This window comes from Anabas testudineus, chromosome 19, assembly GCF_900324465.2.
Source record: "Anabas testudineus chromosome 19, fAnaTes1.2, whole genome shotgun sequence".
Taxonomy (NCBI): Eukaryota; Metazoa; Chordata; class Actinopteri; order Anabantiformes; family Anabantidae; genus Anabas; species Anabas testudineus.
Genome location: NC_046628.1, coordinates 5674966 through 5685913, shown reverse-complemented (window position 1 = coordinate 5685913; position 10948 = coordinate 5674966). Strand labels below are relative to the sequence as shown.

At 41.7% G+C, this 10948-nt stretch overlaps 1 protein-coding gene across 2 annotated transcripts; it reads left to right on the top strand.

The window, feature by feature from the left end:
* Window positions 1–265: 265 nt before the first annotated feature.
* si:ch211-141o9.10 (probable endonuclease 4) lies at window positions 266–3237 on the top strand. Of its 2 annotated transcripts, none has more exons than XM_026350801.1 (7): window positions 266–467; window positions 550–759; window positions 878–1060; window positions 1986–2117; window positions 2361–2419; window positions 2654–2783; window positions 2979–3237. In XM_026350801.1, the coding sequence occupies exons 1-6, from the start codon at window positions 299–301 to the stop codon at window positions 2747–2749; spliced, it is 849 nt and encodes a 282-aa protein (XP_026206586.1). In that variant the 5' UTR covers window positions 266–298; the 3' UTR covers window positions 2750–2783; window positions 2979–3237. The 2 variants fall into 2 exon arrangements, with proteins under 2 accessions (XP_026206586.1, XP_026206585.1); XM_026350800.1 differs by having other exon boundaries at window positions 2361–2465; window positions 2979–3228.
* The last annotated feature ends 7711 nt before the right edge of the window (window positions 3238–10948 follow it).

Genomic DNA, 10948 nt, shown 5'->3' with positions numbered 1-10948 from the left:
AAGAATTTAAATTTCAAAGCGCCGTGGACTCAGTCGGTTGACGGGCGGCCATTTTGCTGCTCAGCATGAAGCGCCTCCAATGGCCAGTCCGTGGCAGCTGCGTGGAAGTCGTCTGACTGGCTGCTTCCTACCAGGAGGGACGCATAAAAGACGCTTTCTGACCTTCGTAAACTTTTGGCTGTCAAGCTTAACAACAGTGCGCATGTTTCGCAGCTCACCTATCCTCACAAACGCCTAGCCAGGGAAGTGATTAGCATTAAACGATCAGCTCCTTGCAGATGTTTTTGCCAATTCATAAATGTCTGTTGCTAGCAGCATGGGCCCGAGAAAGACAGGAGCAAAGAAAAGAAAACCAGAGGAGGCACTGGGAGGAGAGAAGAGGGGAGAGGACGGTGAGGAGAGAGAGGACAGGAGGAGGAAGCACCGTGGAAATAAGAAATACATCGGAGCTCATGTTGGTATTCAAGGTAGGCCACAGTGTTCAACCTGAAGTAATTCAAACACGCAGTCACGCACATTAGCTTTGTTGCCTCTTTAATTTGTCCCCAGGTGGGATTTGGAAAGCAGTGGGCTCCTGCATAGAGATGGGAGGCAGCAGTTTTGCCCTGTTTCTGGGCTCTCAGCGGTCATGGAAGAGGCCTGTCCTGGACCACACAGCTGCAGACAAGTTTCGGGAGCAGTGTGCACTGCAAGGGTTTGTCCCAGCTCACATCCTGCCTCATGGGTCCTACCTCATGAACTGTGGATCTCCTAAAGAGGGTGTGCTGACTTCTCTCCCTTTCTGTCTCCCACTCGGCCCACTTTCATTGTCTTGCAGTGGTTATGTCATCTTCCCAACTGTCTCCCCTCTTTGGTTTGCGTGTCATGTTGCACCCAGATGTGTTCGAGAAGAGCCAGGCCCTGCTCGTGGATGAGCTCAGCCGCTGCAGCCTCTTGGGCCTCAACCTGTACAACTTCCATCCTGGTTCCTCCCTGGGCTCCATCACCACAAAGCAGTGTGTGGACAAGATAGCAGGAGCCATTAACCATGCACACCAGCAGATACCTGCAGTGGTTACAGGTGGACAAAATTGACAAACACCCTCTACTATGAAGTATCCCACATTCAGATGGAGCACATAATGTCTGAGAGCTGTCAGGAGACTTGTTTTTATGGCCTAGCTGTTGTGTTAACATGTATTTAGTTCTGTGTTGCTAACTTCCTTTTACTCACATTTATTGTGATACTTTTTAGACCCTTGCTTTGCCCTGTTACATAATTTTGACAGATGCATCTGCAATTCATACAGGGATTACTGTAGAACACATTTACAAAGTTACCAAGAAAGACAGGGACTTGGCGCTGAAACGAGGTCACATAGTCACTAGTAAGCATTGCAAAACTGCAACATTATGTAACGTTGCAAGGTAAGAAGTGTGTCAGAAAACCACAATGAAATATACTTTTACACAGGAAAATTGCGTGATCGAAGCACAATAGTAGAAATCCTCACAACCTGAATCAACAACAACAATCAAATCTGATGTATAGAAATTCAAATTGTGTCACTAAGTACCATGGTTTTTTTGTACGTACTAATAAAATTAGACTTTAATATGTTTTGACCCTCTTTAGGATCATCAGTATTTTACTACCACAAGTGAGTTGTTTAATAAATTAGTTGTTACATCACATTTTTTCATACAAAACCAGTTTACTTCAGGTTGACCTTTTGTTAATGCATAACTTTAAATTTGGAAAACTGACAGCAGGCTTGACACCTTTCGTTGCATCGCTTGTGATTCACAGCAGGAACCACTAACTGCAGAAAGGCTGAAGTAGCAGTGAAACTCTCCTCCCAGCCATCAGGAATCAACAGCAACAGTCAAATCACTTATACATGTGCAGCAGATGTTGCAGAGGAAAAAGGTTTGAAGTGAGTTTAAAGTGGGTTTTTTTTCTTTTCTTTCTTTACCTTTTTCCCCTTTGCTCTCCATGTGGTCAGTGTTGGAGAACATGAGCGGTCAGGGCAGCACGGTGGGCGGGAAGTTCTCTGAGCTGAAGAGCATCATAGACGAAGTGCGAGACCAGACCAGAGTTGGAGTGTGTCTCGATACCTGTCATGCCTTTGCAGCAGGTGAGTGAAATCTTATATACCACATGTTCTTAGTTTGCTGATAGTTCATGGTGTAAACTGTAAAAAAAATCTTGCACTTATACCCGATGAAAAGGAAACGGCTCTTCCTAGAGCACTTCAAAGTTGTTCACCTTGGCTTAAATAATTTGCTTGGTTTGTACCTTCTTGTGAATCACTTTAGATAAAATCCTCTGCCAAATTATTAAATGTAAACTAAATAAGTGTTGTTTCCTGTCTTGGTAGGTTATGACCTGGCTGCTGAGGGAGGAGTGAAGGCTATGCTTGATGAGTTTGATCAGCAAGTAGGGCTCCATTACCTCAGAGCCATCCATCTCAATGACTCGAAAGGTCCAGCTAATACAAAGACAATTCAGACAGAGATTAACAAGATGGTTTATATTTTGCTTCAAGAACTTGCTTCAAGTCTTAGTTTGGCTTAATATGTAATAATATGAAACTGACGTTTTTCTGAATAATGAATTGCATGTCATTTAATAAACTCTGTTATTGTTTTTTTCTATTTTTGGGACTTGCAGGTAAACTGGGCTGCAACCTCGATCGCCATGAAGACATCGGTAAAGGACACATTGGGATTTCTGCGTTCCGAGACATTGTCAATGAGCCCAGACTAGACAACATCCCTCTAATCCTAGAGACACCAGGACGGTGAGATAACTGCAGTGATGATAATAAACATGTGACACTGTAAATCGATAAAAGCATATCTGCCTAAATCGAGATATAAATCATTAATTTAGTTTTCTTTAATGTGTAAGATGGATTAGATACATCTTGATTTGGTGTTGACCTTTATACAAACTATTGCCATTTGATTTATTCTTATCTGTCCTTTTCTCGCAGGCCAGGATTTGAATATGCAGAGCAGATTGAGCTTCTCTATTCCCTATGTGAGAAACAATGAGAAACGCATGTATATAGCACCATTAAACTGAACCCTGTAAAAGGACCTAAATGGGTCGATGACAAAGCTCAAGAATAATCGTTTGTTTTCCCTGTTTATCACAATGTGACTGTCTTCAGTTTGGAGTTTACCTGTGTGTAAAAATGAGTTGAATAAATGTGTTTCTGTGTAGACTGTGTAAGGCTCTAATGAACCTTTAGGGGGCAGCAAGAACATACAGATATACCATAAACCTAATGTCAGGCTTGTTTCCTGGATGCAGAGGATGCAGACAGAGTAAAAGTTGTGAAATTTCACATTTACATCTGGCAATCACATTTCTCCTGGTGTAGTTAAGATGTCAGTGGTAAATTCAGTTTCCACTCAAATTCACTTCCTGTTAGCCACACAGTTTACCCTCCTTTTAAGGCCGGTGTACATAGATTTATTTGATTGATGGTTCCTGGAAAGAAATTATGAAGACGTAAAGGGGAAAAAAAGCTGCTGTTTCAGGTAGTATCCAAGTGACACAATGTACAGCATGTAGCAGTGATAAGTTTGTAAGACATACGGCTGCTTACGTGGCGCGAGATAAAGATAGGATCTCTTTCAGACAGGACCAGTGCCACCAAGACATTGTGCCATCACACATTTCAATCATTTTATGTAAGTTCCTTGTCAGATTAGTGCAGCTGTTGACCCCTGGGAAGGTCGCAACTAATTGTCACGCCTACTTAACACCCCATGGTGCACGTAAACATGCATGAAGACACACACAGGAAAGCATGACCTTATATTAAAGGGCCAGGAAACATTTTTATTTGAGAATGCAGCTGAGAAAACGATTGGGGACAGCATAGGAACCGGTTTGTGGGATATGATATGCGTTTGCCGTCCTGTGACTCAATACAGTAGTGCAAAAACAGATGCACACAAGTTTGATCATGTTACAAGGCTTGACTGTTAAACTGATTTAAAAAAATGAAAAATATGGACCGTCATTACTAAATGTCTGTCCTGCTTGTGTCTGCCTACACAATAATGTTTTGTCCCATCCATTATCAGAGCAGACTTACTCCTATGATTACCTGCAACATTAGGTATCTTGTGATTTGAACTTAATCTACTGTTACATGCAGTGTGGATAAGAAGAGTGTAAAGCGAGAGCAGGTCCAGACACTAAGTCTTTCAGTGGGGTGGTAACAGAGACAGGAAGTGGAGGTGCCTGGCCCAAGAATGTCTCTGCTTTCAGGTTCCACCCACAGGAAATGCCTGTCCAGTCTGTTTGAGTCTGCACTGACAAAAAGAAGTCTCCTTTTAGTGCAGTTTGAGTATTGATGGAGGGAGTTTGAATTAATGAGGAGGCTGGTCCTGGTCCTTGTATCCTCTGCTTGGTTTAGATAAGCAAATGTCTGATGGTTATTAGACATGTTCTGGGGATCTGGTTGGGTCAGGGGTTACAACTAAGGGGAAACTTAACACTAAACAGTGAACTCACATTCCTAAAGTGTAAATTAATCATTTGCTGCAATAGGCATGCGAAGGAAAACACCAGTGGGAAAATCAAATGGCGTTCCATTCTCTAACTCTCCTGATATGTGTGGTATTAGCTGGCTCTGTTCTATTGTGTGCCCATGTTTTGTAAGCGCTTGTCCAGAGGTCTCTTCTCCTCTTTCTCTGTCATTACATTATGCTACGAATATTTTCCACTGCAGCCTTAAGCCACTGATTTAATTATCCAACATTCTAAATACTTCCAGATACTTTGGGTTTGACTTGTCTTTCCAAACTCATATGCAAAAGGGCTTGTGAATAGCCAAGTGATGATTTCTAGCTGAAATCAGTTTCCATCAGCCTGATGGTAGCTGTGGGAAATGGATATGAGCGTCTAATGATCTGCCAAAGAGAGCTGGGGAGAAATCTCCAACACTTAAAATGAAGACATTCTTTGTCTGTGTTTGTGCTCAGTAGCTCAAAGGGGAAGAGATAAATTGCACTGGTATGCAAGTACAAGTTTGAAAAAAATAATACTAGAAATAACATTTAACACATAATGTATTTTTGGTTTGATGTTAAGTATGAAAGAGACTTGCAAGCAATCATTTTATCTGTTTACTGCACTTTATCGAGGACTGGTTTCACAACCTGCCCCGGTAAGTAACCACTTTTTTTTTGACTAACTTGGCTACCTTACAGGTCTGTCTTACACTCAGCCAGCTGGGCATAGTATGGTCCTCCCGAATTCTTCCACAAACTGGCCAATCAGAAGATGTTGGCCAGTTTGAGAGCCAAGAGCTCAAGAGCATCCCAATACCTAATGACACTCAGAGTTCTGTTGTCTGGCCTGTAGAGGTCTGTGCATCCCTCCATATTCATCCCCAGACCATTACTGACCAACCACCTAACTGGTCATGCTGAACGATGTTTCAGCAGCTCTGTGAACAAAGAGCAGATACTGGTCCGGTTGATGGGTTAAGGACCTTCTACAACCCTGTCCAGCTCTCCTGGAATCTCTTCCATGCTCTTGCTTGACCATGCTGGAAGACAGCAATATTTTGCCAATGGCACACTTTATTACTTCATGTTACCAGTAGTGACACTGGACCTAGTCAAATGCAAAACTAGTGAGAAACAGTTCGAAAAAAAATGTCAGTGGCCTCCACCTGTAAAACCATTTCTGTTTTAGGGGTCATCTCATTGTTGCCTCTCTAGTTCACCTGTTGTTTATTTCATTAACACATTAACAACTCTGATTAAAAAGTGTTCCTTTAGGTTTTTAAGCATTGTATAAACCCTAAACTAAGCTTAATATGGCCACTTTAAAGACACTGACACACAGGTGTCGAGTGAATTCAACAAAGTTTCCAGCAAATCTGTGAAGGAACTATAAATCCAGTAATTATTTGGCTTTGCTTCTTGCACCCTTCAGGACTACAGTCTTCTATTTTATACTCACTAATTTTAGTTGAGTGACCTGTAGCCTATTTAAGCTGCTAAATTAAACCACGGTCTGACTGGACTGCTTCACTGGACAAAGTCTACGCTCACAAACGTTGTAGCCAGGACAACAAAGATTTGATGAGTATGTTAAAATGTGTTTTCCACCCTTTTTGACTGACTCACAGCCGTATCACATCAGTGTCATCTGCCACACGTTAGTTAAAACTGATTTTAAACTGGGTGTTTTTATAACTATAAGAGGAAAAGTGATATTTGGAGAAATGTGCTAGTTCATTTTCTTGCCAAAATGCAGTTGCAGGCCGGGCCAAACTTTATCCGTCTCTACCCACAGTCTGACTGCTACATGTGCCAGCAGTTCCCAGAGAAGTTGCCCACACACAAACACTCACACACTGTACACACACACACACACACACACAAAAAAAATCATCTGTATTGCCTGGACACACATGCTCCTACAAGCCTCACAACTCACATGCGCACATGAACCAAAGAGCTCAGGAGAAATAAGATCCGAAGGGCAGGGTGGAGTCCTTTCTGCTTTCTCAGCAAATCCTTTATTTTTGCACCTCAGCGGCAGCACAGGCATCATAAGTTACCTTTAAGATATGGCATTTCATTCCCCACTGCTATATGTATTTTAGTTGACCCCTGCGTGGTCAGACTGTGTGGGTATCCTGTGGCCTGAGAGAGAGGGTTGTAATGAGTGAGAGGCCGTCTAAGAGCACCTATAAACAGAGGGGCTGTAAAGGAAGGTTTATGACTAGTGTGCGCTATATAAAAACTGGAAACGACATACAGTTAGGAGAAGACGTTTCTTCTCTCCTCCTCAGCAAAGTCATCAAAATATAACCTCTCACTCTATATAAGGAGACCTGTTCTTTCTTTTGTTCGCTCCATTTGTCCTCCTCTTCCTCCCCCTTGGATCCCTCTCTCCCCTTTGGCTCGGCAGGAGGAATGCTGCCTAGTGGTGGCTGGGCATCAGGCCACGAGGAGACAGGCAATTACAGCAGCAGAGCAGCAAGAAGATGAGGAGAAAAAGAATAAGAATAAAAAAGCAGAGAACAGAGAGATGTGATAAAATGGCAACGAATAAAACACTGCTACTGAAGTCCTCTCACTTGAACTGCGGTGGTTCGAGCTCCTTATTACTACTTATTTTCATTACTATCACTGCAGGCTCTCTTTTTTTTTTTACTGTGCTCTCTCAACATGTAGAAGTGTTCAGTGAACACCTACTGTAAGAACAACACAAATTAAAGAACAAAACCACTTTTTAAAAACTGGTGTTGGTGAAACATAAAATCAAAAAATTCTATACTTACTTAAATTCTATATGATAATGGAAAATAACAATGATTGATGAATGACAATTGTAAATTCCCATTCACAGAAAAACCTGCTTCTAACGGATCAGCTGTTTCTTCCTCATCCTACTGAAATAGAAAACTCTTCACACACACACTGTGCTACTTTCACACTTACAAACCTACCACTGTAGCTAAACACAGTTATTTAGATGCCACTGGGCCAAACACCAAGACGTAATTACAGTGAAGTGAGTGAAATCACACTGGGGCCACCACCCGACACAGGCTGGGCCGGGATCAGCATCTACTTGTTGACAAATACGAGCGCTGTCATGCATTTTTGCCTTTTTTTTTTTGTTTAGTTTTTTTGTAGTGCACATAATTGGGATTTTTGTTCCTGCTTCAGATATGAGTCAGTGTCTGGGGTGTGTGTGTGAGAGTGTTTGCCTTTGTGTCTGTGAAGGCAGGACACACAGGGTCAGTCTTTCAGGTCAATCATTCTACCGCAAAGAGCACAAAGGTTAGATGCTGACATTCCTCACAGCACCGTGCACTCTTGTGAACTCATGGACATTTCGAACCAATAGATCATATTATTAATATTATTTAATAATTATTATTGGATTATTACATGGTCAAGGTCACAGACTGAAACACACGAATATGGTGATCAGAGACCAATGCTGGACAACTGTATGTGTTCATGTGGGGTTTTGAGAGGGTACAAATTCTTTTTATTCTTTTTTTTCTAATTCATGGCTTTTGTGTCCTCATTTATAATCTCACCTACAAAGCTCTCATTGGTTGATAGCTTCTGCAGTCTATTTGAAAGATGTGACGAATTAAAAATTAATAAACAAGAACCCAAGTTAAAACGTGATCTGCGGTCTGTCCATATAGGCGCCTGTATGTTACTGTAGAATGTGCCCTGTTCCTAAGGTGTGTCCGTATCCATGCACCTTATGTGAGTGGATTTATACCAGAGTAATGTGTGTGATTTGTACTTATAATAGTTAAAAGAACAACGTCCCAGCGGGAATTTATGGAGACTGAAAAGATGAGTGACAAATTCCTTTCCTGCTTCTCATACAAAAGGAGTTCATTTAGGGTTGGGTCTTGGGCTTAACGTGGGGATTTAGATTGGGTTCAGGGTGAGGGTTAAAGATTAATGTTACTTAAAGGTAAGATCAGGGGAGTTTAAACAGTGGAATATGGTTATAGGAGTGTTTGTTTAACTAAAGGATAAGGAACATGACTGTCTTTGCTGGGGTATCTCTTACCCCTTTCTGACCAATAGAAATTTGGTACTAGGTCTGAGCTAGTGTGATGAATTTAATGCATGTGCGCTGCTTGTTGCTTGTAGTTAATCTGGTTGGTCCAGATAATCCCCCCACCCCTAGCCCTTACCACAAGTTCTTGGTTCTGTACCAGCTGACCAAGACCCAGTTCTTTGGCTGTTGTGTGCGAAGATTTAGTTCAAAACTAAGCATTGGCTCCGAACCAGCCCTGGAAGTGGCTTGGTGAAAAAAATGGTATGTGACTGTGAGTGTTTGTGCAGGTTAGTGTGTGCATATGCATGCACCCATCTTTTCCTGTTTTAGCCTTGCATGGACATAAAGCGTGGTCTTACAATAGGCCATTGTCCCGTCTCCCCTCCACGCTTCCTGTCAGGTCAGAATTCACGGAAATAAGGACACAGTGCAAACAAACAGCAGCGGCTACAGCTCTCCACCCACTGTCGGGCCCTTCAGGAGGAACCCGGCTTCGACTTGTGGAGTGGGTGGTAGCGTTCCTGTCAGGAAGCTAATCAGCATTGCATCCCACTTTGACAAATGCAAGAGAGCTGCATCCACAGTGTGCATGTGTGTGCTTGGGTGTATGTGAATGTGGAGTGATGGAGACTGGAGCAGGAGGTGGTAAGGGGTGGAGGGTGGGATACAGAAGAATTGGGGTTTGAAAAACTAAACCAGGAATGGTGGGGATTTCCAACAGAGGCCTTTATGGTTTATAGAATATCAAATAGAGTGTGATTACACCAACAGTGTGTTGGTTTTCTTTGGTGGGAAAGTGGCCTTTTTATGTTTGCTGCAGTTAAAACATGACCACCCTCTTGTCAGCAGCTTGGGTTTATAAGGTAAACGGCCCTTTCATTTTCTACATAGATATCTCATAAAATCACTACATAAAAGAGTTTTGAGCCTTGATCCAAACTAAATAGCGATAACACAAATGACTTTATGACAACCGACTCACATGCAGTTTTGGGAGATAGATCAGATGTGTCATTATGTGGTTGTTTCAGCCGACTGAGCGAGAATGACATCATTCTCATCTTCACAAACTACAGTCTAGAAGAAGAAGTGACTTGCTAAATAGCTGAAATACAGATGAATTATATTCTACAACCCCTGTAAGTGCAGTTATTAGTACCGCACATAGGTCTGCATGCAATAGATTTCCATCTTACAGGCTTCTTTTGTAGGTAAATATTTTCCTATACGGCTTTCTTTATCCATAGACATAATGGAGAGTAAATATTCAACAGTCATAAGAACAATATATCTGGAAATATAATATATATAATATATATCAGAATAGTAAAATAGTTCCTCCTGAACACATCATTCAACCAAAATCCTGAAGGGACAAAGAGAGAGAGAGAGCACCTGTATCCACTGCAGACTCCCCAGACGAACGTTTGGTTCCAGACTCCTGAAAAACACAGTAGCTGCTGTTATTCTAGGAGTCAAATTAGCAGACGGGCCGCTAAAGGTTGGAGAGGCCTAATTTAAACCAGTCTGGCCACTGGGGAACAGATCAGGCTGCAGAAACAGGATTTACTAACCGGTGCTCAGTGCCTGTTTTAATGTGCACCACTGTAATTAAAAAAAAAAAAAGTAATAATAAAAGTAAAAGTAAAACTGAGAACTTGAATTGAATTAAGTTTGGTTTTGTTTGAAAATGAGAATTTGTACTTAATGAAATAGTCTGTTGGGAGGCAAAGTATCTCCTGTAATGTCCAAAACGCACACAAAAGACACTTAAAAACATTTTACTTTGTTCGTTTTACACAAGTGAAAAAAAACAAACTACAGCTGCCTCCCTAGTGCCTGTGAATGCATTTCTGAGGTATGCTGATGATGGGATTAGCTTGTTTTGGTGTAATCCAGGCATATTTATAGGATCAAGTTGTGGCAACACTCTAACATTCACCCGAAACAGTACACAAGTCTACAACGAGATATTCTTTTTAACAAACCATTACTCTTTTAATTTTAGACTGCTGTAGTTTATTACCTGCAAATGTCTCAAATGAAAAGACGTTAGAGTTCACAGCTGGCTCACAGGGGTTTCTTTGACTTTGGTTGAATTTCTTGGGCTTGAGCTGCTGGAAAAGGTTTAAGTATATCTGGCAGGCATTTGCACTGTGTTAAAGTTGTTTCCTGGAAAGACATCCCCACGTTCAGTCTGTGAAACACTCATCCTGTTTCAATTCACTCCCTTCGCACCTTCCTCACCCAGTCTGCCTTTTTCTGTCTTCCGTATGCTTTTCTGCAACTCGACTTAATTTTTCCCTATTGTCAGTCAAAAAACTGACAATAGGGATGACTATCACCAACAAATTCAGCTGCTCTCTAAGATTATATTGCATTAGAAAC

What these genes read in the sequence shown, in the direction of transcription:
- si:ch211-141o9.10 (XM_026350800.1), top strand. Translation starts at nt 299, where the DNA reads ATGTCTGTTGCTAGCAGCATGGGCCCGAGAAAGACAGGAGCAAAGAAA. An exon ending in CTGTGGATCTCCTAAAGAGG is followed by an intron (nt 760 to 877) that starts GTGTGCTGACTT and finishes TGTTGCACCCAG; the next exon opens with ATGTGTTCGAGAAGAGCCAG. An exon ending in ATCCTAGAGACACCAGGACG is followed by an intron (nt 2,784 to 2,978) that starts GTGAGATAACTG and finishes CTTTTCTCGCAG; the next exon opens with GCCAGGATTTGAATATGCAG.